Consider the following 27,844-nt stretch of genomic DNA (forward strand, 5'->3'; position numbering starts at 1 on the left):
CGGGGCCGGGAGCAGAGTCCGGCTGCCTGGAGCCGGTGGCGCGTGTCTGCTGCTCGTCCGGGTCGGCTGCCAGGCGCGCGTCCTCCGCCCCGCCGCCGGCCCTCGGTGCGCCCGGCCGCCCGCGCCCCCAGGTAAGCGAGCGCCCCGGGTCCCCAGCGCCACCCTCGCGGCGGGCTCGGGCCCCGCCTCCGCGGCCATGGCGGCCCCAGCCCGGCCCCCAGACGCAGCGGGGCTCCGGCCCCCATCACCCCGCAGGGACTGCCCTCTCGGGGCTTCCCCATCCGGTCCGGGGCCCGGCCCGCCTCCCCGAATCCTCCCGAGGGCCCGGGCGCAGCCGCGGGTGCCCGAGGACGCAGCTGCGAAGCGGGGCGGGGGAGAGGGGGCGATCCCGGCCGCGTGACGCGGGGGAATCCGGCAGTGTAGACGGGCGGAGCGGCACGGGCGTGTGGACGCCTACTGGGTGCCACCGACGTGCGGGGCCTGGGGACGCAGCCGGGACCCCTGGCCTGGGAGCCCGCAGCCCGGCCCGCGTAGACGGCTTCGGAGAACCGCTTAGCCAGAGAAACGCGTCATTCCAACGCCGGCTGAGCGCTGGGCAGACGCCTCGGGCAGCCGGGGCGAGGATGGCGGCGTGGAGACCCGCGCCAGAGAGGGTCCTCGGAGAAGGTGTCATGTGGGCTCGTTGCGCCAGCCAGCTTGGGCTTTTCAGGCCCAGGAAACGGCGACATCCCGGGGCAGGGCCCAGCCCGGAGTGTTTGCCGAGCAGAAAAGAGGGCAACGTGGCTGAAAGGCGCAGGGGGAGGACGGGAGGCGGGGAGGGGTGGGCCGGGCGTGGACGGTGGGGGGGGGCGCGTGGACTCCACTCTCGGGGCGACGGGAAACGGGGCTGGGAACCGGCGAGCGGGGCGTGATCCGATTGTGGCTTAAGAAGAAAATCTCAGCCGCCGCCGCTGCGGGCAGAGCCGGGAGGAGGCGCGGGCCGGGCGTGCGATAGGAAGTGGCGAATGGGGGTTCACCCCGGCGGAACGTCCGCTACATTCCCTGCCCGCCTGCGAGCGAGCGGGGCGCGAGGGAGCGCGCACGCGGGTTTCGCCCCGGTGGGCAGGAGGATAGAGGGGCCTTTTATTGCTGGCTGGGGAGACTGGGGAGTAGCAGGTCCGGCTTGCAAAACCTGTGAGATGAGGGAAGCCCCCCACTCCCCCAAAGACCGCACTCTGAGCCACAGTGGGGTCCCAGGCATGTGAGCGTGGGGGCCACGGTGGCCCCGCGGGAGCAACCTGGACCCGTTGTCCGGGGCCTGCCCCGAGATAAAAATCCGACTGTGGACTTGTGGTTGAAGCCTTCAGCCTGCCCAGCCTCAAACGGGTTCCCTCCCAGGAACAGCTGTCGGGAATAGACCCGAGCCCCGGCAGCACAGCCGCCTCCTGGGCTTCATTTGGCCCATCTGCAAAATGGGTCGTGGGGAATTGCCCCTGGGGCTGTTACGGGATCAGAGGAAGCTGTGGCTAGGGAGGGGCCTGGCAGGTTCCGGTGGCACCGCGTACACCCGCGCCAGCCCAGGGGGAAGGCCACCAGCCCCAGACGGGAGTTCAGGGCCTCCTGGCCTCCAGTCTCCTCCCAGAAATTCAGAACAGCGCCCGCCTCCCGGCCAGGGCTGTCTGCAGGTTGAATAAAGTGTGCGATTGGCCCAGTGCCTGGCACAGAGTGAGCACTTGGCACTGGAGCCGCTGGGATGACTGTCTCTGGCCGCGGGAGTGGGCCAAGGCCCCCTCCTCCCACCCCGGGGAGGACACAGGAAGGCAGGCGCTGCAGGGCACGTTGGCTTGTTCCCCTCTTATCTGGGCTCTACAGGCTGTTCCCCTTCCCACTGCCAGCACTTGGACCTGCCTTCAACCCTGTCCTGCCAGCTTGAGTTCGGTGCCTTGGGGCTAGTGACTTCACCTCCGCTTGCTCAGTTTCTCTGCCTGTAAAATGGAATAACAGCAGACACCCCATCCTAAGTAAAGGAATTGCACCTACGCAGAGGCTGTTAAAATATCACAGAGCCACGCCTAGGGCAGAGGGGAGGGAGCCCAGCGGAGGCGCCTGCCTCAGCCCATGGAGAAGTCAGGGAAGGCCTCCTGGAGGAGGTGACGGCTGGCTGGGTTGCTAAGGATGAGTAGGAGTCAACCAGGCGGAGAGACCAGCGGGCACAACTGCAGAGCCAGGAAGGAACGGTGAGGGCCGGGGCGGCGAGGTCTGGAGAGGGCAGGGCCAGCCCGCTGGTCCTGAACAGGGCATTTGGGTGGCCGTTCGGAGCCCAGGGGCTGGAGGGCAGGAGCCAGGGGACCAGGGCGGAGGGCGCCGCGCTGGTCCAAGTGAGCGATGGCTGATGGGCCGGACCAGGTGGCCAGGCGGGGGCGCGGGGCGCGGGGGGGTCTGACGGAGCTGTGAGCAGCCACGGGCCGCGCCAGCCTCGGGTGCGGCCAGCAACCTGCCTCCAGCCGTCGGGAACTGGGCTGCCGCTGGGCCCGCAGTGGCGGACACGCAGGTGGACATGGGGTGGCGCCGGGGCTTTGGCAAAGCAGCCCCGGGCTGCTTGGGACGCAGGGAGGGAGGGCGGCGAGCTGGGAGCCAAGGGAGCAAGGGCTCCCGTGGGGACAAAGGGAACACCAGCGTCCCTGTTCGGCATGTGGCCGTTCCTCCCCTCCCCAGGCCCTGCTGCGTGGCCTTCCTGTCCACCCTTGAGTAGGCCCCTAGGACCCAGCCTGGATCTGCCCAGAGCAGCATAGAGCAGGCCTTTCCCCTCCCTCAGTCTGGACTCTATACCTTTGTTAATACGCTCACGCCGAACGGGCCGGAGCTCAGCTCTGCTCTCACTCCCCACCCCTTCCTGGGCTCCTGAAGCCAAAGTCTGGTCTAGGGTCCCATGACGGTGTGTCTGAAGAGGGATCGTGTCCTGCCAGCCACACCCTGGGGACCCCTCCTCTGCCTTGCCCTGGACCCGCCTCCCTTCCACCCCTGTCTGTCTGTCAGTCACTCAGCTGCTCATTCAGCACTCGCTTAGGAAGTACCTATGTCGGGAGGCCCTGGGTCTGGCAGTGAACCACGTGAAGGCTTGTGGAGCCGATGTCCCTTATGGGGACAAGGGGACAGGGTCAGGGATGAGGCCTGAAGAAGGAAAGGAGCCAGCCAGGTAGATGTCTGGAAGAAGGAGGCCCAGCCCGTGCAAAGGCCCTGAGGCTAGAACAACCTTGGCGTGTTGGAGGCCCAACGAGGAGGCCGGGGTGGCTGGAGCGGGGTGGCCGAGGTGAGTGGGGAGAGCAGAGAGACGGGCGGCTGCAGAGGCTGAGGGATCTCAGGGCCCCCAGTGCAGCCACAGCAGAGCCTAGAGGTTCTTGCCCGAGGGGTGAGAGGCTGGGGGACTCTGCTGCCTTCGCTTTGGTACTTTTTTTCTTTAGAGACAGGGTCTCACTCTGTCACCCGGGCTGGAGTGCAGTGGCATCATTAGAGCTCACTGCAGCCTCGAATTCCTGGGCTCAAGCGATCCTCCTGCCTCAGCCTCCCAAGTAGCTGGGACCACAGGTGTGAGCCACCATGCCTGGCTAATTTTTTAAAAAAATTTTATACCAATGAGGGGATGAGGGGCAGGGGGGAGGAGGAGGAGGAGGTGTTGGCAGTAGCTGGGTGGGCAGCAGCCCGGGCTCAGGGGTGGGCGGAGGAGCCGGGACGTCCTCAGACAGAGCCCTTAGAGGTGCAGGGATGGCAGCTCTTCCGGTCCTGGGGGGACAAATGGCAAAAACCAAGCGGGCGTGTTTTGAGGATGGCCCAGCCCCAGCCTGCACTCGCCCGCTTCCCAGGGGGAGGAGACAGAAGGGACTTGGGCCCTGCTCCCTGGCCGCCACCCCTCCAGCCCCCACCACTGACGGGGGCTAGCGCCAACTGTGGGAACTATGACCTTGACTGTCACCTCCGTCCCCATCCAAATTGGGGATGGGTGGCCCCCTTGGTCCTGGTCCTGCTCTGTGATCCTGGTGGGCGCAGTGGGGCCACAGCTGGGGCAGGGACATGGGGGCTGGGCTGTTGGGAGATGGCACATGGACGGCGACCTGGGGGGACAGGTGGTGACCTGGGGGGACAGGCCGTCCTCTGGGTCTCAATTCTCCATTGGAGATGATGGTGTCAGCAGGTCTAAATGGAAGTCTGTCCCCTCCCCGATCGCACCTCTTCCCGCTCTCTCCCCCCGTTCCAGCCACCTGAGCCTCGTCTCTGTGCTTTGAGTCCAGCATGCACAGCCCTGCCTCGGGGCCTTTGCACAGGCTATTCTTGCTTTCTAGAATGTTCTATCCTCTGGCTTCCTCCCCTACCTCTCCACCTTCTCGGGGAGGCCTCCCCTGGCCTCCCTCTTTAAAAGTCGCAACCGCCTCCCGACTGCCTGGCTCCTGATTCCCTCTCCTGACTTTGTTTTCTCTCTGCGTCCATGGTCACCACCTGGTAAAGCAAATAACCACACAGAGAGCCTTCGCTGTCCCTCTGGCCACACCCCGTCTAGGACATCGGCTCCGTGGGGGTGGGAATCCTGTCTGCTCTGCTCCCTTCTGGGATCCCAGTGTGGAGCTGGCATGCAGTAGGTGCCCAATACATGTGAGATGATGACAGGCATCTGGGTACTCTTGGCTGCAACTCGGCTTGGTGGGGACACATGGGGTGGCAGTTAAAAAGGCAGGTTCCAGCCGGGTGCGGTGGCTCATGCCTGAAATCCCAGCATTCTGGGAGGCCGAGGTGGGAGGATTGTTTGAGGCCAGGAGTTGGAGGCCAGCCTGAGCAAGAGCGGGACCCCATCTCTACTAAAAATAGAAAAATTAGCCGGGCATGGTGGCGCATGCCTGTAGTCCCAGCTGCTCAGGAGGCTGAGGCAGGAGGATCGCTTGAGCCCAGGAGTTTGAGGCTGGAGTGAGCTATGATCACACTACTGCTCTCCAACCCGGGAGACAGAGAGAGACCCTGTCTCAAACAAACAACAAAACCCAGCAGGTTCTCGAAACAGGCAACAGGCAGGCTCAGGTTCAAATCCCAGCTCACTCTCCACTTCCTACTTCATAACCTTGGGTGACTCTGTGCCTCAGTTTCCCTAGTTGCAAAATGGAGGTTACAGAAGTACCTGGCTCTCGACACCTGTTGCTGCTGCAGCTCCCTGGGGACCTGGCCAGGGGCTGGAAGGAGTCAGACATCTGGGTTTGTCTGAGCCTCGCCACCTCCAGAAATTTAGGGCTTTCCCACATATCCTGGAATTTTCCAGAAACATGATGGGAGCGTGGGGGAGGGAGGGTGCTTTATTTCAGGTAGTCAGGGCCTCCCTGGGAAGGTGACTTTTGAGCTGGGCCTGAGTCAGAGCCGGTGATGGGCTGAGACAGGAATCGGACCTATTTCTTGTACTCCTGGAACCCCAGCCCCTCCAGCCAGCAGGGGGGAGACAGTCGGGTCCCTGGGCAGTTACAAGGGAGAGTAACCAGGCGCAATGGAGGAACCACAGACCCTGGGGGCAAGAGGAGGCTCCTGACCCAGCCTGGGAGTCCTGGAGGGCTTCCTGGAAGCGGTGGCAGGCAAGCTGCTTCCCTAAAGGGTCACCCGGGCCAGGCAGCAGATAGCAGGAACCGTAAGTAGTGACTCAGACGGAGGGAACGGCCCAGGGAAAGCCCCGGTGGCATCTGGGTATTGCATCGGAGTGGCGTTCCCCAGCTGTGAACAGACCCTGGCGATCCTTCCGGGGACCTCCCACCCCGCCCCAGCGGAGAGTCTCAGAGTCGAGGCCAGAGGCTGCTGCTGCTGCTGCGGGGGCTGTGTCTTTAAAGCCGTGGTGACGGGCGCCTGCCAACCGCCCCGTGAACCAGGGGCACCCGAGGCCCAGGCTGGCGGCCTTGGCAGCCTCAGGGACCGGCCAGCACTGAACTTTGTTTTGTCCTTATTGTTTTTCTTACAGCTACTCTGTGCATGTCACACTGATGCTGGCTTGTCCTTTAAGGCAGGGAGGGCAGGCGCCATCTGAAAATAAATATATTTAAGGGGGAAATAAAAGCAACGTGAGCCTTTTGAAGAGAGAGGTGGGTGCATAAATGGCGCGGGTGGCAGAGGACGGGGGAAGGTCACGGCGTGGGGCTAAGCTGTCCCCATATGTTCCCCATACTGGGGAAGGTAGACAATTGCCCCAGAAGTTCTGAGAAAGACGGGGGAGGAGCCCCTCACCCAGCGCGCAGGCACCTGCCAGGGCCTCCCCGAGGAGGCGTCCAGAGAGCAGAGCCGTGCAGAACTGGGAGTTGCGTGGCAGGGAGGAGGGAAGGCATTACTGGTAGGGGGAACGGCATGTGCAAAGGCCCAGGGGCACGCGCTGGGGAGCACAGCGTTGGGCCAGTGGCGGGAGCGCCTGTGGGATTTAAAGCTGAGGGTCTGATTTGAGGGTGAGAAGGGAAACAGGAAGGGAGGTGACCACGGCAAGACCAGAGCCAGGGGCAGGGGTGGCCGTGATGGTCCAGCAGACAGACCACGGCGGTGGCGGCGGCGGCGGGAGTCGGGCAGGGCAGGCGACACGGTCGGTCGTGGGAATCGGCGAGTGGCTGCATGCCGGGGTGTGTGAAGGGGAGTCTGGGATGGCTCCCAGATTCCCGCCTCTGAAGTCGGGGTGGATGGCGGGCTGGGAGCCAGGAAGCCACGGGATGGGAGGAAGCTGCCTCGAGGGGGGATGACTCCAGCGTGACAAGTCTAGACGGGGCACAGCCCGGCAGTGTTGGATGAGCAAGTCTGCCCCGCTCCCCTCCCCGGGGGCAGCAGAAATCTGGGTACCAGCAGCAGGGATGTGCCATGGCGGCGCAGGGCGGGTGAGTTTCCCGGGGAGAGCGCGGGGCGCCAGGGAATCCAGGCCCGGCATCATTTAGGGCCAAAGGGAGGAAAACCAGCTCGAATTGGAGACAGAACAGCAGAGGGGAGGGCACCCGGGAGGTCCCTGTTCTTGGAAGGAGGGATGGATGAGAGGGGGACATGCTAAGGGGCCCCAGATATGTGCACGGGGAATTGGCCATGGCTGGGTGACACTGGTGACTAAAAGGCAAAGGCCAAAGCGGCAGGGTCGGGAGAGAGAGGTAGGGGTGAGGGGAGAAGCACGAAGGCAGGTGTAGCTCTCCAAGAATGTTGAGGCTACTGCCGATGCATCGAGTTTCTCTGGGTTGCCGGGGCGCGGTGGCTCACGCCTGTAATCCTAGCACTCCGGGAGGCTCAGGTGGGAGGATCGCTTGAGCTCAAGTTTCTCTGAGCCCACGTCCATCTGGGATGCCCAGTGACATAGAGCTGGGGTCAAATGCCAGCCTGGCCATTTATCAACTATGTGACCTTGGGTAGATGATTCAGTGTCTCAGAGACTCAGTTTGTTCATCTGTGAAATGGGAATGATAACAGTGTCTTGCTCAGAGCGTGGCTGACATTTCCAATGGGAAAGGGAGAAAGAGACTGCCCCGGGGCAAGCGTCTGATGGCCAATACGTGGGTTGGCACCAGTGCTGCCGACTGGCCATGCCTTGGGTAATCCCTGGTGCGGCCGTGGGCAAAGCCCACTCTCCCAGAGGACAGTCTGGCTTTGCAGCTCTTGGGCTCTACCTGAACCTGCCTCCATGGACACTGTCACCAAGGGGGTGGAAAAGGGCCCGGCCAGCAGCTGGTGAGAGAAATAGGGGCAGGTGTCATACTTGAGGTTGAGAGATACCATCAGAGCACAACCTGGAGCCCACAAACTCCCTCGTGTCATCTAAAACCTGCTATCAAGCTCACACAGCAAATTCTTGATTTCATATACTGTATGGTTTTAGTTTTAGAATTTCCATTTGGTTCATTTTCTTTTTTTTTTTTATTTTTTGAGACAGAATCTCACTTTGTTGCCCAGGCTAGAGTGAGTGCCGTGGCGTCAGCCTAACTCACAGCAACCTCAAACTCCTGGCTCAAGCAATCCTCCTGCCTCAGCCTCCCGAGTAGCTGGGACTACAGCTATGCATGCACCACCATGCCTGGCTAATTTTTTCTATATATATTAGTTGGCCAATTAATTTCTATTTACAGTAGAGACGGGGTCTTGCTCTTGCTCAGGCTGGTTTCGAACTCCTGACCTTGAGCAATCCGCCCGCCTCGGCCTCCCAGAGTGCTGGGATTATAGGCGTGAGCCACCGCGCCCGGCTTGGTTCATTTTTTATAGTTTGTACTTCTCTGCTGAGGTTTCTTATTTGCTCATTCCTTAGGAGCTAATTTATCCTTACATCCTTGAGTATATTTATAATAGTTGCTTCAAAGACCTTATCTGCTAATTCCAACATCTGGGTCACCTCAGGGTCAGCTTCCCTCAATTTTCTTCTTTCTTCAGTGTGGGTCATGTTTTCCTATTTCTTCATCTGTCTAGTAATTTGGGGCTGTGTTCAGGACATTGTGAAAGATACATTGTAGAGACTCTGGGTTCTGTTATGTTCCTCTGAAGAGCACTGAATTTTTTTTTTTTTTTAATGTAACTATTTTTTACCAGGCAATTACCCTGGCTGGACTCAAACTCCAAAGTCTATTTCCCCTGTGGTGGATGACAGGTGAAATCTTGGTTTTGTTCTTTTTAGCTTTTTTTTTTTTTTTTTTTTGAGACAGAGTCTCGCTTTGTTGCCCAGGCTAGAGTGAGTGCCATGGCGTCAGCCTAGCTCACAGCAACCTCAAACTCCTGGGCTCGAGTGATCCTTCTGCCTCAGCCTCCTGGGTAGCTGGGACTACAGGCATGCGCCACCATGCCCGGCTAATTTTTTCTATATATATTAGTTGGCCAATTAATTTGTTTCTATTTATAGTAGAGACGGGGTCTCGCTCTTGCTCAGGGTGGTTTCAAACTCCTGACCTCGAGCAATCCGCCCGCCTTAGCCTCCCAGAGTGCTAGGATTACAGGCGTGAGCCACCGTGCCCGGCCATTATTATTTATTTTTAACTCAGCGATCCTCCCAAGTCATGAGCATAGCTCTTCTTCCACCCCACTCCACCTTTGGTCATTTTTTTTTTTTTTTTTTTTTGAGACAGAGTCTTATTTGTTGCCCAGGCTAGAGTGAGTGCCGTGGCGTCAGCCTAGCTCACAGCAACCTCAAACTCCTGGGCTCAAGCAATCCTCCTGCCTCAGCCTCCCGAGTAGCTGGGACTACAGGCATGCGCCACCATGCCCGGCTAATTATATATATATATATTAGTTGGCCAATTAATTTCTTTCTATTTACAGTAGAGACGGGGTCTTGCTCTTGCTCAGGCTGGTTTCGAACTCCTGACCTCGAGCAATCCGCCCGCCTCGGCCTCCCAGAGTGCTAGGATTACAGGCTTGAGCCCACCGCGCCCGGCCATCCACCTTTGGTCATTTTTAAAATTAAAAAGGTTGTTTCAATTGTGGTGAGATGCACATAACATAAGACCTCAGCGTTTAACCATTTTTAGTGACATAGTCTGGTGTTGTTGAACATAGTCGTGTGGCTGTACAGCCAATCTCAGAACCTTTCCATTTGGCAAAACTGAAATTCTTTTTTCTTTTGGAGACAGAGGCTCAGTCTGTTTCCCAAGCTAGAGTGCCCTGGCATCAGCCTAGCTCACAGCAACCTCCAACTCCTGGGCTCAAGCGATCCTCTTGCCTCAGCCTCCCGAGTAGCTGGGACTACAGGCATGCGCCACCATGCCCAGCTAATTTTTTCTATATATATTAGTTGGCCAATTAATTTCTTTCTATTTATAGTAGAGACGGGGTCTCGCTCTTGCTCAGGGTGGTTTCGAACTCCTGACCTTGAGCAATCCTCCCGCCTTGGCCTCCCAGAGAGCTAGGATTACAGGTGTGAGCCACCGCGCCCGGCCTAATTTTTTTTTTTTGGAACAGAGTCTCACTTTGTTGCCCAGGCTAGAGTGAGTGCCGTGGTGTCAGCCTAGCTCACAGTAACCTCAAACTCCTGGGCTCAAGCAATCCTCCTGCGTCAGCTTCCCGAGTAGCTGGGACTACAGCCTCCTGAGTAGCTGGGACTACAGGCATGCGCCACCGTGACCGGCTAATTTTTTCTGTATATATATATATATATTTTTTTTTTTTTTTTTTTTTTGAGACAGCGTCTCGCTTTGTTGCCCAGGCTAGAGTGAGTGCCATGGCGTCAGCCTAGCTCACAGCAACCTCAAACTCCTGGGCTCAAGCAATCCTCCTGCCTCAGCCTCCCGAGTAGCTGGGACTACAGGCATGCACCACCATGCCCGGCTAATTTTTTTTGTATATATATTAGTTGGCCAATTAATTTCTTTCCATTTATAGTAGAGACGGGGTCTTGCTCTTGCTCAGGCTGGTTTTGAACTCCCGACCTCAAGCAATCCGCCCACCTCAGCCTCCCAGAGTGCTAGGATTATAGGCGTGAGCCACCGTGCCTGGCCAGGGCAGCCTCTTAAGTAGGGGATTTTATTGAAGCCAGAGCTTGGGAAACAAGTAGGAGCTGGCCCTGGGGAAGAGTTCAGGGCCTGGGGTGGGTGGCACCTGTGTATGCCAAGGCCAGGAAGCTGGGACCTCAAGGGCTGGTCGTGGGAATCCTACCAGCTACATGGCTGGTAGCCCAGATAACACAGGGACTGCAATAGAGCTGTAGAAGGGAGACAGATGATTCTAGAAGAGTGAGGATGGAGGGGCCCTCTGTTCGCTTCCTCCCTGCAGCCGGTACCAGGCCGGAGTTGGGTGGGCAGCTGCAGTGCAGCAGAAAAGGCCGGGGGTGCCGGGGGACATGGCCCAGCTCACTGAGACCCAGAGCCTGGGGAGGGTGGTAGACATTATGATATTTTACACTGAGCTCCTGACACCCTGAAAGCTTAGAGGGTGGCTGGAAACATGAGTTTGCTTTTTGGGGAAACCTTGATGGGCAGACATGGGCCAAGGGCCTGTAGGCCCCTAAGCCCACTGGGGGGACCAGAGCAGTCACCTCCCCAGCCACCCAAGGGAGCTTCCAACCCTGACTCTCTCCCTTGCTGGCTGGGTGACCTGTAACCTGTGTCTAGTCACTTCTTGCTCTTGGCCTCGGGCTTCCCAGTTCCTGAGCGGGGAGAGAGATTCTCAGAGATCAAGCCAACCTTGCCTGCTAAAGAAGGTAGGGCCAAGCACAGTGGCTCACACCTGTAACGCCAGCACTTTGGGAGGCTGAGGCATGAGGATTGCTTGAGTTCTTTGGAGTTCATTGCTTGAGTCCAATGCTTGAGGCATTGGAGACCAGCCTGGGCAACATAGCAAGACCCTATCTCTACAAATCTAGAGTTCAACCACCTGAGCGAATGTCCTCACGCCCACTCACCTATCGATCTGCCTGTTCTACCCCCCCCCCATTCATCCATTTTGCAAACATTGAGTTGGCACCTAATAGTGCGCCAGGTCCCGGCTGAGGCTCCGAGGGTATAGCAGTGATTTACACAACTTTCTTTGCTTTCTTGAGGCGTATTGCCTTGGGGTACCTGAGGCAGACAGGTAAACGAGGAAACTGGACCAAGTGGGACAAAAGGCCTGAAGGGACTGAATTTGGTGGTAGTCTGGGAAGACTTCCTGGAGGAGGTGACATTTGAGCTGAGCTGAGAAGGATGAAATAGCTGGACACATGGCTGTCTGGGCTGGTAGCTTATTAGAGGCCTTGGGGCAGCCATGAGCTTGGTATGTTGGGGGCCTGGCAGGCAGGGGTTATGCCGAGCTGAGCTTGGGGAGCAGGGGGGGCCTGGGCCAGCACAGGGAGTGCAGGAACCCGCCGGAATATGAGGGGCCGGGGTGAGGCGGAGCCTTGGGCTCCGGGTCCTGCTTGGGGCCTTCAGGGGCAGCGGCGTGGCAACGTCCTGGACTGTTGGTTAGCAGCCCGCGGGCGCGGGGCCCTGCTCAGGGAGCAAGGGCCATCTAGGAGGAAGGGACAGCGGGGCCCAGCGCGGGGGCAGGCTGTGGCTGTGTGCAAACAACCCCCTTCCTCGGGCACATCACGTGTTCCCGCCTGGGCCTCTGGCCGCAGGAGTCAGGTGACCCCAGGCAGCAGGCCAGGCTGCTGGGCGGGTGTGTGTGTGTGTGTGTGTGTGTGTGAGTGAGTGAGTGACATCTGCTTTTCTCACACCCCCAGGCGAGCCCTGCATTTCCCAGCTAGATTTAAAGCAAAACAAAACAAAGCCATGTGCGTCATCCAGCAACTCTGGGGCCCTGGGGGGGGGGACGGTGGGGGGGGCTGGGGGCACCGTGGGGACTAGGAGTGCCCCTCTCAGACTCCTGGCTGGGCTCAGGGCTCCTGGCCCATCCACGGCCCCACCCCGCCCCGGTACAAAGCTCCCTCTCTCTCCCCCAGTTTGGGGGTATTTTTAGCCACTAAGAAGGATTATCAGTCTGGCCCCCAGGTGGCGGGGGCAGAGCCGGGCACGGGGCCAGGGAGGCTGCAGGCTGCAGCCGGGCTGGGGGCGGGGGCGGCGACAGGAGAATAAAGGCTCTGGGCTGGTCACGTTGGCCCAGCCACCCACCTACCCGGTGACTCTCCAAATGACCCCGCTCAGGGCCGAACCCATTAGCAGGGCTGTAAGGGAAGTGGGAGCACGCAAGGGGGAGCCTCCAGGCGGCCCGAGGCGCTTTGGATGCCGGGAACCCGGGTCCTCAGGGGCCGGGAGGAGCCACTCAGAAGCCACTGCAGGCCAGCGCCCCTCCTTTCCAGAATATTCTCCTCTGCTGATAAACATCGCGGCCATGAATTGTACTTAGCGCTCGCTCCACCATGGGAGTCGTTCCCAGCGCTCCGTTAGGCAGGGGAGCTGTGGCTGGTCTCATTTGACCAAAGAGGAAACTGAGGCACAACTAGCCCCGGTCACCTGCCCAAGGTCGCGTGACTGGGCAAAGAGGTGAGGCAGGATCAGTGGCGATGCCAGCGCGGAGCGTTTATGGACTGCCCGACCACTGCCTGGGACCCGCCGGGGGAGGCCAGGGGGCTTGGGCGTGTCCTCGCACGCCGTGGTGTTGCAAGCTTAGGGGACAGGGGAGGGCACACAAGAGCAGGGCTCTGTTGATGTCCCCAGCCTCCAGGCCCACCAGTCACGGCCGACACCCTGGTCCAACCATGCCATACCATGTCACCCGTCCCAGCCTCCACCAGTACTGCCCTCTGCCTAGAATACTCATTTATTGCACCATGCTGGGTGCCGAGGACACAAAATGGTGAGGAGAGGGAACAAGGTCTCTGCCCTCAGAGGGCTTACACACTTCCTTCGTCTGTTTGGCAAACTCCTATGCATCCGTCAAAACCCAGCTCAGTGGTCGCTTCCTCCTGGAGGTGCACCATGATTGCCCTGCCTTTGATCCAGTGAAAGCATCCTCCCCCAGCCCTGCTGTGCTGTTGGGAGCCGGCCAGGCAGTAACATGACCAGTCTCAAGTTCTAGTCCCCTCTAGAACTTGAAGCAAGCCCACCTCTTCCTGGGTAGGCCAGAAAGGGGAACAGAAACACACTGTCCACACCAGGGAGCCCTCCAAGGGAGCTTCGGACGGATAAGTTCTGCCTGCAGACGACCTGGCCTCAGAAATCCTACCCTCTCGCTAGCCTGTCTCTTGAGGCATAAATAAGAGATGCTGTGGTTTGGGAAGAGAACACGTTCCGAAGCCCGTCAAACTGGCTGGAGTCCCAGTTCGAATGCTTCAGACTCCAGGAGCCTCAATATCTTCACCCGTTAGTGGGACAAGTGCCCTCCCTGAAGCGTGATCACGCAGCCCAGAGCCCCGTGCACCTGGAACATTTGGGGCCAGACCTGGCATAGGGGAGGGGTGCAGGTGCGGCTGTAACCAGGTGCCCCCGGCCAGCAAGGCCCAGACTTCTCTTCCCGAGAGGAGTGGAGGGAATGAGGTCTAGGGTTGTACGCCTCAATTTTCAGTTGTTCTCTGAAAATTCCATCCCTTGTGACACTCTGTCTCCCTGGGCCTCAGCTGCCCCATCTGAAAAATGGGCACAGCCAGATCCCCTTCCTGTTTCACCAGGCTATTGTGAGATCCTGTCTCAAAAAACACCACCACCACATCGCGTTGAACACCATAAGTATATACGATTTTATTATTTAGATAAGGTCTCACTCTGTTGCCCAGGCTGGAGTGCAGTGGCGTCATCATAGCTCACTGCAGCCTCAAACTCCTGAGCTCAAGTGATCCTCCTGCCTCAGCCTCCCAAGTCCCTGTAGTAGCTGGGACTACAGGCATGCACCACCATGCCTGGCTAGATTTTTAAAAAGTTTTTTGTAGAGAGAGGGTCTTGCTATGTTGCCCAGGCTGGTCTTGAACTCCTGGCCTCAAGCGATCCTCCCACCTCAGCCTCCCAAGATGCTGGGATTACAGTCGTGAGCCACCGTGTCTGGCTCCTTTCCTGAGGGCATTTAACTCTTGCGGGGGGGCCCTACCTCCAAACTGTCTCCGGAATCCCATTCCTTGCATGGGGCCCAACACCCTGGGGCTTCCCTTCTCCCACAATAAAACCAAGGTCAACGGGACCCCCAGACTCCACCGGCGGGGAGCGTGAAATGGTGCCACCACCAGGAAAACGGTTTGGTCGTCGCTTACAAAGTTAAACATGCAACCGCGAGAAACGAAAACTGATGTTGACACGAGACACATCTGTGACCGTTCAGAGCGTTTAGAAGCATCCCAGATGCCCATCAACAAGCCGCGACGAGCCAGTTGTGGTGCGTTCACACCCTACACACAATGTGACAATAAAAAAAGAATGTCAGGCTACTAACAGATGCAATAACGTGGCCGAATCCCAAACAACATTCCGCAGGGAGAGAAGCCAGGCTGGAAGACGCAGCGTGCGATTCCATTTATGTGAAGTTGTAGAAGTGGCAAAACCAAGCTAAGGTGACAAAAAAAAATTCAAATAAAAGAAGAAAAAAAAAAGAACTATGTGATAATAAATTCGTATTACTTTAAGCCATTAAAATAAAATAACAAAAAATTCAAAAGGAACAGTGAAGTTACCTTCGGATGACTGAGTTGGGGGTGGACCAGCCAGGGGTGGGAGGGAACTTTCTGGAAGGAGCGTTTGTGGTAGGAGATTAGGTTAGCGAGGTACTCGGATGTGTCCAAACTTACCAGCTGTGGGCTTACGATGTATGCATTTCGCTTGGCTCAGTTTTCCCTTGAAAGGAAAAAAAATACGCAAATATTGAGCCCTAGTTAATGATCTGCATGCGGAAGTGTTCAGGGGTGGCATGTCTTGCTGCCGGCTTTGCAATGGACCCAAACATCAGTTGAGGAGGGGACGGAGGAGGGAGGGGTGGGCAGGTGTGCTCCTTCCCTCCCCCCTCACTCACTCTGCTGGAGCCACAGGGGCCCCCTTGCTGGTCTGTCGGCCTCAGGGCCTTTGCACCTGTCCTGACTGTCTCTGAAAGCCCCTCCCCCCAAGCCCCACCTCCTCCTACACAAACCCAAGACCTCCTCATCTTTAAGTCTCAGCTCACATGGCTCCTCCCTGGAGAGGCCGTTCTTGATCACATTTATTTATATATTTTTTAGGGACATTGTCTCACTCTGTTGCCAAGACCAATGCACAGTGGTGCGATCATAGCTCCCTGCAGCCTCAAACTCCTAGGCTCAAGCCATCCTCCTGCCTCAGCCTCCCAAGTAGCAGGTGTGCAGGTGCGCACCACCATGCCCGCCTAATTACCTTGATCACATTTGAAATCACAGCACCCTGTTTGTTTTCTATCGGGTCCCACTACACGCTGGGATCTCATTTCTTTGGGAATCTGTGCACTCGTCTGTTGGCTGCCTTCTCTGCGGAGTTCTGAGCTCCACAGGGCCAGGAGGGTGCTTATTCCTCTGCTGTGTCCCCAAGACCCAGTGTCGACCTGGCATGCACCAGTCAATCAGAGAACATCTCTTGCCCAGATTAATGGATGGATAGGGGATGGATAGATGGGAGATGGATGGGGGATGGGTGGGTGGATGGGAGATGGATGGGGGATGGGTGGGTGGATGGATGAGTGATGGTAGGATGGACAGAGAGGTGGATGGATAGATGGATGGGTGGGGGATGGATGGACAGACAGGTGGATGGGGGATGGATGGATGGACTGGGGGATGGATGGGAGATGAATGGATGGACAGACAGGTGGATGGATGGGAGATGAATGGATGGACAGACAGGTGGATGGATGGGAGATGGATGGATGGATGGACAGGGGGATGGATGGATGGATGGGAGATGAATGGATGGACAGACAGGTGGATGGATGGGAGACGGATGGATGGATGGACAGGTGGGTGGATGGGGGATGAATGGCAGATGGATGGATGGATGGAAGGACAGACGGATGGATGGACAGACAGACGGATGGATGGATGGACAGGTGGATGGATGGAAGGACAGACGGATGGATGGATGGACAGGTGGATGGATGGAAGGACAGATGGATGGATGGATGGACAGACAGGGAGATGGATGGATGGACAGGGAGATGGATGGGGGATGGATGGATTGGAGATGGATGGCAGATGGATGGATGGAAGGACAGACAGATGGATAGGTGGGTGTACAAATGAATGGATGAATGAACAAACGGTGCGGATCCGTGTGGGTGTCTGGACGCTTCGCTCAAGATCTCAGGAAAGGGAGCAGCTCTGGGGCTGCTCAAGCAGGCTCAGGCGCCGCAGGCTGGAGCCGCCTCCCGGGCTGCTGTGGGTGGGAAGCTGCCCCACCTTGGTCTCTGCTCTGTTATCCGGCAAGCTGGGTCATGCGACCGGCTCTCTTACCCACCCACAGCCCGGGCGCTGGGGCTGCCAGTGAGACCACCCACGTTCCTCCCTAAAGGGGAGTCTGCCTGCCAAAGCATGGCCAGGAAGGGCACTGCGGATTTCTTTAAACCCTCCATCTTTAGTTTGTGTCAGGCAGCTTCCTGCAGTGGCAGCAAAGCTTCCTGGACGTTTGAGGACTCAAGTTCCTAAGCCCCAAGCAACCGCTCCCCCGACTTCTGAATGCCATTTCCGAGTCTGCAAAGTGCAGAATAATAATTATTGCTTTGGGCTGTGTGGTTACCACCCTTCTTAAAAACCACGAGGCTAAGCACTGTGTGCCTTACCAGTCTGGGCTGAGAGGTGGGTATTACTGTTCCTGTTTTATAGGTGAACTTGAGGTTCAGAGAGGTCTGGCCATTTGCCTGAGGACACACAGCCCTCACCTGCCTTGAATGTTGGCCATCAAATAAACACTCCGCAGGGCAATGGAGGGGATGGGGGCGGGGTGGTGGCCAAGGCCCTGCCCTTCTGAGACCAGAGAGCTGCTGCGGTGTCCCTGGCAGAAGGAGGTGGCTCCTCCAGCCCCACCCCTTGGTTGTCAGTGGAGCTGATGGCGGCCGGGGAGGGGGTGTGTGCCTCTCCGCCCCTCCCCTCCCCCTGCCAGCCCGCCCCACCTGCAGGGCTCCCTGCTAACCGGGACATGTGTGTCTGCAGGATGTTGTCCACCTTCAACGAGTGGCTCTGGCAGGACAGGTTCTGGCTACCGCCCAACACGTCGTGGGCCCAGCTGGAGGACAGGGATGGCCTGGTCTACGCCCACCCCCGGGACATGCTGGCGGCCCTGCCCCTGGCGCTGGCCCTGCTGGCCCTGCGGGTCACCTTCGAGAGGTGAGTGCCTGCATGTCACAGCCTGTCAGCCCCATTGTCGTTCGTGGGCGTGCTCCTGCCCCCCTTTGCCTTCCGAATGTTGTGTCCCGGGCGGGCTTTGCACCCGAGCACTTTTCCAGCTCCAGCCTGCCCCCAGCTGCCACCCCCCCCACACACTTCTGGTCTCTGATTGCTGGTTTATGGGAACCCTGGCCGCAGCTTGGGGGCGGGTGTGCTGGCATCGGCAGGTGGGAGCCTGGAGGACACATGCCCACTTTGCTTACCGAGGCGCATGATTGACAAGTGGAGAAGCCCCTGCCCCCTCCCTCCTGCCTGCAAGCAAAGCCTTGGGGACCTCCTCCCTTTGTCTCCTGGGGATAAGTCTCTCCAAATCCCCCACTTTTGGCTCCTCCTGACACCTTCCCTGGATCCCGCCCCTCTTTTTTCTTTTAGAGACAGGAGTGTCACTCTGTCGCCCAGGCTGGAGTGCAATGGTGCGATCACAGCTCACTGCAGCCTTGAACTCCTGGGCTGGAGTGATCCTCCCGCCTCAGCCTCCCAAGCAGCTGGGACTGCAGGTGCAGCCACCACCCCTGGCTAATTTTTAAATTTTTGATGCAGAGATGGAGTCTCACTATGTTTTCCAGGCTGGTCTCGAACTCCTGAGCTCAAGTGATCCTCCCGCCTTGACCTCCCAAAGTGCTGGGATTACGGGCGTGAGCCGCCATGCCCGGCCTGGCCTCCCTCACTCCTCCCCATGCACCTCCCTCATCCCTCACTCCTCCCCATGCACCTCCCTGCAGCCTGGCTTCCCATGGCCCAGTACGCATGTGCCACCTGCCCAGGTCCCCAGCGACCTCCCAGTTGCCAGACCCCGTGAGTTTTCAGCCGTTTCTCATGTGATCCCAACACTGCGCAGAACCAGGTTTCCTCCTCTCTCTCTCTCGGGGTCTGACTCCTGGCCAAGATTCTCCTCCCGAAGTGAGGGCATCTCTCCTGGGGCCCCTTCCCTCTGTGCCAGGTGGCCCTGCCCTCTCCCACGTGGACCGGCTGTGGTCATGGCTCCCAGACCTGCCTTGTCAGGCCCCTTTCCTGCCTGAGACCCCGCCTGACTGCCCACTACCCTCAGCTGCCCTCCCGGAATACCTGCTGCCCCCCGAAATCTCCCCTGGGAACTTGCATTGATTTAACAGATTCCCTTTTGAGGGTTTACCCCGTGCCAAGCATGGCTCAAAGCAGTTTATGTGTCTTAACTCCTTGATGCAACCCCAGGCAGTGGTGCTATTATAATGCCCATTTTACAGAAGAGGAAACAGGCACAGAGAGGTTGAGTGACCTATCTAAGGTCACACAGGAAGGCAGGTTGCAGGTTGCATATTTAAGTGATAGCCTTATCTGAGGCTGGGTGTTATCACATTCCAAAGACATCCTGTGCCTCTGTGAAGGACAGGGGTGGGGACAGGCATAGCCTTTCCCACTTACAATCGGCAGGGGTTTTGTTTTAAAAGTGAATCCTAACCAGGCGTGGTGGTTCATGCCTGTAATCCTAGCAATGTGGGAGCCCGAGGCTGGAGGATACCTCAAAACCAGCCTAAGCAAGAGCGAGACTTCATCTCTACAAAAAAATAGAAAAATTAGCTGAGTGTGGTGGTGCACACCTGTAGTCCCAGCTATTTGGGAGGCTGAGGCAGGAGGATGGCTTGAGCCCAGGAGTTGGAGGCTGCAGTGAGCTGTGATGATGCCATTACACTCCAGCCTGAGTGACAGGGCAAGACTCTGGTCTCAAAAAAAAAAAGTGAATCCTAATTCTGGGACCCACTCACAGTTGATAACGAAATTCAGTCTCCTCCTGTGGGCTCTAGGGGCCCCCTTGTGGCCATTGTGGTGATTGGCCAGGGTCCCTGCTCCAAGTCCCCACCCTGAAGCAGACCCTGCCCCTGCCCATGGAGAGCTCCCAGTCTAGGGGACAGACCACCACAAAGGCCCTCGGGAGACAGGCGGCGAGGGGACTCTCACGCCTGGTTTGGGATTGGGTGAAAGTGCCTGGGTACCCCTCGAGTTGGTCTGCGCACCCCCATCCTGAAGACAGGTCCAGCTGTCTGGGAGGTGAAGCCCCGCCCCTCCCTTAGAAACGAGGCCCCGCCCCTTTCGCCCTCCCAGGGAGGTGAGGCCCCGCCCCCCTGGCCTGCACACCCTGGTCCTGAAGACAGGTCCGGCTGCCTTTCTGTTTGGTTCTGTGCAGCAGACACGCCACCCCTCGAGGGAGCCAGGGTGCGAGGCCAGGAATGGCAGCGGAAAGGTCATGAGCTTTTGGCTCTGGTGTGCCCCCCACTCCCTGCTGTGCCTCGGTCCCAGCCTCTCCAAACCCTCTGCTCAGACGGATGAGACAGACCCCAGGTCCTACACGCCCTGCCGTGTGCACAGTGTTCCTTTGGCCCATAACGTGGACCCTCCAGGACTCAGTTGCCCCACCTGTGACAGGGTCCCCCACACACAGTCCTGTCCCTTCCCAGCGGGGCTGACGGCCTCTGTCTGCCTTGCCCCAGGTTTGTCGGCCTGCCCCTGAGCCGGCTGCTGGGTGTGCGGGATCACACCAGGAGGCCGGCGAAGCCAAACCCCACGCTGGAGAGACACTTCCTCACGGACGGGCCGAGACCCAAGGAGGTGAGAGCCCCTCCCGCCCGTCCCCGTGGGCTGCCCTGGGCATGGGGGTGGTCTGTGGCCCGCTTGTGGGGGCAGAGGAAGTCGTGGTGGCCCTGGTACCCCACAGTGCCCCCCACTCTCTGCTCTACCTGGTCCCCAGCTTCTCCAAAGATGAGGCCCCGCCCCTCCCCAGCCTCCCTGGAAGATGGGGCCCCGCCCCTCCCCGCCTCCCTGGGAGATGGGGCCCCGCCCCTCCCCGCCTCCCTGGGTGATGGGACCCCGCTCCTACCGGCCTCCCTGGGAGATGGGACCCCGCTCCTACCGGCCTCCCTGGGTGATGGGACCCCGCTCCTACCGGCCTCCCTGGGAGATGGGACCCCGCTCCTACCGGCCTCCCTGGGAGATGGGGCCCCGCTCCTACCGGCCTCCCTGGGAGATGGGACCCCGCTCCTACCGGCCTCCCTGGGAGATGGGGCCCCGCTCCTACCGGCCTCCCTGGGTGATGGGGCCCCGCCCCTACCCGCCTCCCTGGGAGACGAAGCCCCGCCCCTCCCCGCCTCCCTGGAAGACGAGGCCCCGCCTCTACCCGCCTCCCTGGGAGATGAGGCCCCGCCCCTCCCCAGCCTCCCTGGAAGACGAGGCCCCGCCCCTACCCGCCTCCCTGGGAGACGAAGCCCCGCCCCTCCCCGCCTCTCTGGGAGATGAGGCCCCGCCTCTACCCGCCTCCCTGGGAGATGAGGCCCCGCCCCTACCCGCCTCCCTGGGAGACGAAGCCCCGCCCCTCCCCGCCTCCCTGGGAGACGAGGCCCCGCCTCTACCCGCCTCCCTGGGAGATGAGGCCCCGCCCCTACCCGCCTCCCTGGGAGACGAAGCCCCGCCCCTCCCCAGCCTCCCTGGAAGACGAGGCCCCGCCTCTACCCGCCTCCCTGGGAGATGAGGCCCCGCCCCTACCCGCCTCCCTGGGAGACGAAGCCCCGCCCCTCCCCGCCTCCCTGGGAGATGAGGCCCCGCCTCTACCCGCCTCCCTGGGAGACGAAGCCCCGCCCCTCCCCGCCTCCCTGGGAGATGAGGCCCCGCCCCTCCCCGCCTCCCTGGGAGATGAGGCCCCGCCTCTACCCGCCTCCCTGGGAGATGAGGCCCCGCCCCTCCCCGCCTCCCTGGGAGATGAAGCCCCGCCCCTACCCGCCTCCCTGGGAGACGAGGCCCCGCCCCTCCCCGCCTCCCTGGGAGATGAGGCCCCGCCCCTCCCCGCCTCCCTGGGAGATGAGGCCCCGCCCCTCCCCGCCTCCCTGGGAGATGAGGCCCCGCCCCTCCCCGCCTCCCTGGGAGATGAGGCCCCGCCTCTACCCGCCTCCCTGGGAGATGAGGCCCCGCCCCTACCCGCCTCCCTGGGAGACGAAGCCCCGCCCCTCCCCGCCTCCCTGGGAGATGAGGCCCCGCCCCTCCCCGCCTCCCTGATCATCTGGGCACACCGCCCCCCAGTGGACAGATTCTGGGGCTGGGGTAGGAGGAGCAGTTTTCTCTCCCATCCTGGGGAGGCATGGAAGGACTGACTTTTCTGGGGTGGGGAGGGGGGAGGCGACCATGGCAGCCCTGTGGCCCTCCCTCCACTCCCATCCACGGGTGGCTGCCGGGTGGGCAGGGTCTGGGGTGCGGAGGTACCAGGCTGGGTCCTGACCCAGGTGGGGGCACAGGGCAGCCCCTGCAGGGCGATTCCCCCTCCCTCGTCAATCTCCCTCTGCGGGTAGGGCTGGGGGTGGGGAGCAAGGTCTCAACTGCCTGGGGGGGGATGAGACCTGACTCTGCAGGAGGGGTGCAGGGACCGCGTGGGGGCGGCTGCACCCCGGTGTCTGTCTTAATCCCACTCCTCATCAGCGACCTGCCTGCCCGGTAAACAGGGCTTGGTTCTCATAAGGCCCAGGTGTTCTAGGGGGCCCACCCTGTGACACCCCCACACTCCCTCTCCATAGCAGACATGGCTACCCTATAGGCAAGACCTGGGGCTGCAGGGGAGGGGAGAGCAGAGCAAGTCCTGCCTGTCTGGGGACAGGGGTGGGAAGCCAGCAGGGGACCTCTGTGACCCTAACCCCCATGGCCCCTCCCCAGCCCCAGCTGACCCTCCTGGCCGCCCAGTGTGGCCTCACGCTGCGGCAGACCCAGCGCTGGTTCCGGAGACGCCGGAACCAGGATCGGCCGCGCCTGACCAAGAAGTTCTGCGAGGCCTGGTGAGGCCAGGGTGGGGCAGGAGGGGGTGGCCGGGGGTGCGGGGGTGCGGGGTGGGGGCTGCCCTTTCCATAGCTCTTCACGGGCTTCCTCCCTGCCTGCAGCTGGAGGTTTGTCTTCTATCTGTGTGCCTTTGTCGGTGGCGTCTCCGTCCTATACCACGTGAGTATACCTGGCTGCTCACCTGTCCCGTCCACTTGTCCCACAAGCACCTGCCGTGATCCGGGCCTGGATGCGGGCAGGGGCAGGGGCGGGGGGGGGGATGTATGGAGAGGGTAGAGCCAGAAAGGACGAAATCTGTGTGCAACAGCAGAGGGGGGAGACAGCCTGGCGAGGTCACAGCGAGCGTTAACTCAGCCGGCACCCAGCGAGGGCCAGCTGTCACCAGGCACTGGGGACTCTGCAGTGAGTGAGCCCCCAGTCGGGAGTCAGAGGCACAGCTGTAACCAGACAGGAAGTAGCGGGGCTGAGTGAAAAGCAACCATAGTATGAGGCCATGGAAGCCCCGAAGATGCCCCAGGCCCAGGGTGGGAGGCTGCACTCTGACCCTTGCGGGCCCTGAGACACCTGTTTCCCTGCAGGAGTCGTGGTTGTGGACGCCGGCAAGGTGCTGGGACAATTACCCATACCAGGTGAGTGGCAAAGGGTGCACCGAGGCTTGGGGGTATCAGGGTGATTAGAGTTCCTGCAGCCGTAGGTGCAAGAGCCAAACCCAGACATTACAGCATCATTCCCCTCTGAGTGCCATTTTCTTTTCTTTTCTTTTCTTTTTTTTTTTTTGAGACAGAGTCTCGCTTTGTTGTCCAGACTAGAGTAAGTGCCGTGGCGTCAGCCTACCTCACAGCAACCTCAAACTCCTGGGCTCAAGCCATCCTCCTGCCTCAGCCTCCCGAGTAGCTGGGACTACAGGCATACGCCATCATGCCTGGCTAATTTTTTCTATATATATTAGTTGGCCAACTAATTTCTTTCTATTTATAGTAGAGACGGGGTCTTGCTCTTGCTCAGGCTGGTTTCAAACTCCTGATCTTGAGCGATCCTCCCACCTTGGCCTCCCAGAGTGCTAGGATCACCATTTTCTATTTTTGACTCCTGGGTGGAAGACAAAGGGGCCAAGGGGTTAGGAAACTCAGAGCAGGAACTGCTATAAGAATACTGCCCTTGATTACCTTCAGGGACGGGGAGCTCACTAACGGAGATTCGGGTGTCCTGGTTTTGAGCAAACAGAGAGGGCCCTGAGCCATGCCCCTGCCTGGTCGGAGCCTTCACCACCCCACAGCTAACCTTACCCTGCCCCACCGCAGACCCTGAAGCCGGCCCTGTACTGGTGGTACATCCTGGAACTGGGTTTCTACATCTCGCTGCTAATCACACTGCCCTTTGATGTCAAGCGCAAGGTGAGGCCAGGGCAAGACTCCGGCTAGGGGAGTGACACCATGGAGGAGTCGCGACCCAGTTTCTGGACAGGGAGCTGGGGTGGGGAGGAGTGGCCTGAAAAGCACACCCGGAAACCCCCTGGGTGCCTCTGGCAGGAGGCATAGAGTCTGTGGGGCCAAGGCCACGCCGGGCCCTCCACTCGCGCTAGAGGACCTGCTTCTTCCAGGCCCGTGGGGTGGGGCCTCTCCAGCCACCGAGCCTGGCCCTCTGTGACCCACCGTCTCCCATAGGACTTCAAGGAGCAGGTGCTACATCACTTCGTGACCATCCTCCTGATGACGTTCTCCTACAGCTCGAACCTGCTACGCATCGGCTCTCTGGTGCTGCTGCTGCATGACTCCAGCGACTACCTGCTGGAGGTGGGCGCGGCCTCTCCCTGACCCCTCCCGGCCCCCCTGGTGCACCTGCAGATGAGGCCCCGCCCCCCCAGTCTGAGTGGGAGGGGAGGCCCCGCCCTCGGCATACCCAGAGATGAAGCCCCGCCCCTAGCCCCACCCCTCTCAGCCCGCCTGGGAGCTCAAGCCCCGCCCCTCTTCTTGGCGGATGAGGCCACGCCCACCCCGTTTGACTGGGTGATGAGGCCCCGCCCCTAGCCCCGCCCCCTCCTTCCTGGGAGATGAAGTCCAGCCTTTCTTTAGCCTTGGTAAAGTTCCTCACCCCGCCCACACCTTTCAAGGCGTTGCCTGGAGACAAGGCACCAAGCCACCTGCTCCCTCCCCATAGCCCTTTTCCATCAGAGATGTCCCCTTCCCTGGCCCCCCTCCCCCCTGGTCCCCGGTCCCGGGTCCCCAGCCGCGTCTCCTGCTGCCTCCCCAGGCCTGTAAGATGTTCAACTACACACGCTACCGGCTGGTGTGCGACACCCTCTTCGTCGTCTTCTCCCTGGTCTTCTTCTACACCCGCCTGGTGCTCTTCCCCACCCAGTGAGTCGGCCTCCCGCGGAGGGGTCGGGGAGGCTGCGCCCTGCCCCAGTTGCCGGGGTGTCGGCTGGGAGACGCCCAGCAAGAGGCAGGGACGGGTGTGCCCGGCCCGGGCGCGGCATCTGCGAAGGCCGGGGGTGAGGGCGACAGCCAGGCACGGTCCCGGTGACCCAGCCGCAGGCCCGACCTTGCGAAGCCGACGCTGCGGGGGTGGGGGCAGTGGATGGTGCGGCAGACAGAGCGTGCGAAGGGGGCGAGGAAGGGAACCGTGTAGGGGAACAGTGTTCCAGGCAGAGGAGCAGCACGTGCGAAGCCCCCGAGACTGGACTGTGCCCCACGTGTGCTAGGAACATCAGACCTGGGTGGCTGGAGCAGAGCCAGTGAGGGGCACGGGGGAGGAGGGGGACGAGCAGGCTGTGCAGGGCCGTGGGGGCTGCAGGGAGACTTGGGCTTCCACCCCAAGGGAGGCGGGAGCCATGGAGGGCTGTGGGCAGAGGGGTGGGTACGGGACCTGACTCCGGTGCTCGCGGGTGTCCTCTGGTGGCTGCAGGGAGAACAGGTTGTGGGGGGCGGGGCAGGCAGGAAGAGCAGGGGCCAGGTGCCCCCAGGGCCAGGAGATGGGAACAACCCCCGAAAGCGCTGGATGAGGCATCGGGAGCTCAGCAGTGCAGGGTTTGAGGGGCCGTGCTCCCTGTCCCCCGAGGCGGCCGTGGGCACCCCAGTCTGGAACTCTTGGGAGACGCGTGCGTGTAAGAGTCGCCAGCCCACGACTGGTGTTTGCAGCTGTGAGCCCAGATGGGGTCACCTGGGGCCCAGGTGTGGCCAGAGGGGGCCGACCTGGGGCTCCCCTGCTGTTTGCAGGGAGAGCAGGAACCTGCTGCACCTGTCCCCGGGGTCTGAGCACTCTGGAGTGAGTAAGGCGAGGTCACTGGCGACCCTAGAGTAGATTTGGGGACAGACAGGGGGGACACTGCTGCTACAGCCTCATCTTTCGAGGGTTTCAAGAGGAAAGTGGGGGCAGGGGAGGCGTTCAAGAACATTCTTTGCAGCTGATGAGCTGAAGAGGCAGTCACCTGCTGGGGGAGGTCCTGGAGGGGGGGGTCTTAGGAATGGAAGGAAGGTGTGAAAGGGCCACCCAGGAGAAGAGCTGGGGTACTGAGCCCCCCCCCGGGGGGGGGTTCACGGTGAACATCCAGTTTTAGTATAAGCAGATGAGAGGGGTGCCTTGCACTTCCAGCTGAAAGGCATAGAGGGCACTGGGGAGTCATAGAAGGTTCCAGAGCAGGCGAGGCCACGCACGTGGGAGGCTCCAGCGGCTGGTGAAGCCCCCCATCCTTCCGGCCGTAGGATCCTCTACACCACGTACTACGACTCCATCGTGAACTGGACCCCCTTCTTCGCCTACTACTTCTTCAACGCGCTGCTGGTGATGCTGCAGCTGCTACACGTGTTCTGGTCGTGCCTCATCCTGCGCATGCTCTATAGCTTCGTGAGGAAGGGCCAGGTACGGCCCGGCAGGGGGCGGCTGGTGCGTGCGCCTGGCCCCGGGGTCCCCGGCCCAGCCCCCAAGCTCCTCTTCCTTCCTCCCTTTCCCCAGATGGAGAAGGACGTGCGCAGCGACGTGGAGTCGTCGGACTCCGAGGAGGAGGAAGAGGAGAAGAAGGCCGCTCGGGAATGTCCGCAGCTCAAGAACGGGGCAGCCCGGGGGCCCGCGGCAGCCGACGGCGCTCGGAGCCGGGTGGCCGGGCGGCTGGCCAACGGGCACACGCCAGCCACATAGGGCTGCCCGGACTGGTGGCCCTTGGGCCAGCTCCCCAAGGACAGGGAGGGCCCCACCCGGTGTGGGCCGGGAGGGCCGATGATCTGTCGCCAGCCCTTTCCTTCCGTCCGTCCGTCTGTCCTCCCTCCCTCCTCCCCTCCGGGCAGCTGAACTGAGCCGAAAGGCAGGAGCCCCAGGCCGAAAGGGGTCCAATAAAACTTGAACGGAGCCGAATTCTCTGCCTGAGAACCTGGGTCCCTGTCACAGCTCCTTGCCCATCCCTGGAGACCCTGGAGGGAGCCCGGCCTCTAGGCACATCCCCGGATGATGGGATACTCACTGCCACCCAAGCAAGGATGGGCACCACTCCCAGGGGCCCTAGACAGCAGCGAGGCTCAGAGGTCCCCACTGCACCCAGGCGAGTCCCTGGCGCCCCGGCCAGTGACTTAAGACAAGCCACCTCCCTCCCCCACCCCAGGGCAGCCCCTGGTCAGCAGCCACTGGGCTCACCAAGGGCAAGTCCTTGGCCCAAGGTCACACAGAGGTCATGGACCAAGCAGGAGGGGAGGCCCATGCCTTTCCCTGCAGCCTCTGCTCAAGACCAGAGAGAGGCCGGGCACCGTGGCTCACGCTTGTAATGCTTGTAATCCTGGCACTCTGGGAGGCCGAGGCGGGAGGATTGCTCAAGGTCAGGAGTTCAAAACCAACCTGAGCAAGAACGAGACCCCATCTCTACTAAAAATAGAAAGAAATTAATTGGCCAACTAAAAATATAGAGAGAGAAAAAATTAGCTGGGCATGGTGGCACATGCCTGTAGTCCCAGTTACTTGGGAGGCTGAGGCAGGAGGATCGTTTGAACCCAGGAGTCTGAGGTTGCTGTGAGCTAGGCTGACGCCAGGGCACTCTAGCCCAGGCAACACAGTGACACTCTGTCTCAATAAATAAATAAACAAACAAACAGAGAAAACCCCACCCTCGTGGTCCACCGGAGTCTCCTTGGGGACACTGCAGGAGATGAGAATAAATCTTACAGGCTTCCCAAGGATCATTCTGGAAGAGATGGGGACCAGGGGGTCACCCAATATCACATACATTACTGGGGGGAGTCTAAATTGTTACAGCCACTTTGGAAAACCATTCGACACTGTGTACAATCGTTGACCTTTTATAAAGTTCAGTAGCAACTCCGATGAGAGATGTGCTACAGGCATGAATATCTAGCTGCTACAGCT

At 60.2% G+C, this 27,844-nt stretch overlaps 1 protein-coding gene across 1 annotated transcript; it reads left to right on the forward strand.

Annotated features, from left to right (window-relative positions):
* CERS4 (ceramide synthase 4) lies at window positions 1-26,845 on the forward strand. Its single transcript, XM_012790801.3, has 11 exons — window positions 1-131; window positions 17,477-17,650; window positions 20,176-20,293; window positions 22,379-22,497; window positions 22,600-22,657; window positions 23,077-23,127; window positions 23,800-23,892; window positions 24,163-24,291; window positions 24,749-24,855; window positions 26,200-26,356; window positions 26,450-26,845. Exons 2-11 carry the CDS (start codon window positions 17,478-17,480, stop codon window positions 26,630-26,632), a joined length of 1,188 nt encoding a protein of 395 aa, XP_012646255.1. The 5' UTR covers window positions 1-131; window position 17,477; the 3' UTR covers window positions 26,633-26,845.
* The last annotated feature ends 999 nt before the right edge of the window (window positions 26,846-27,844 follow it).

The sequence above is a fragment of the Microcebus murinus genome, chromosome 27 (assembly GCF_040939455.1).
Source record: "Microcebus murinus isolate Inina chromosome 27, M.murinus_Inina_mat1.0, whole genome shotgun sequence".
NCBI classification, from domain to species: Eukaryota; Metazoa; Chordata; class Mammalia; order Primates; family Cheirogaleidae; genus Microcebus; species Microcebus murinus.

Coding starts and splice junctions, on each gene's coding strand:
- CERS4 (XM_012790801.3), top strand. CDS start 17,478: ATGTTGTCCACCTTCAACGAGTGGCTCTGGCAGGACAGGTTCTGGCTA. Junction 20,294..22,378: donor ACGGGCCGAGACCCAAGGAG/GTGAGAGCCCCT, acceptor GCCCCTCCCCAG/CCCCAGCTGACCCTCCTGGC. Junction 22,658..23,076: donor GCGTCTCCGTCCTATACCAC/GTGAGTATACCT, acceptor GTTTCCCTGCAG/GAGTCGTGGTTGTGGACGCC.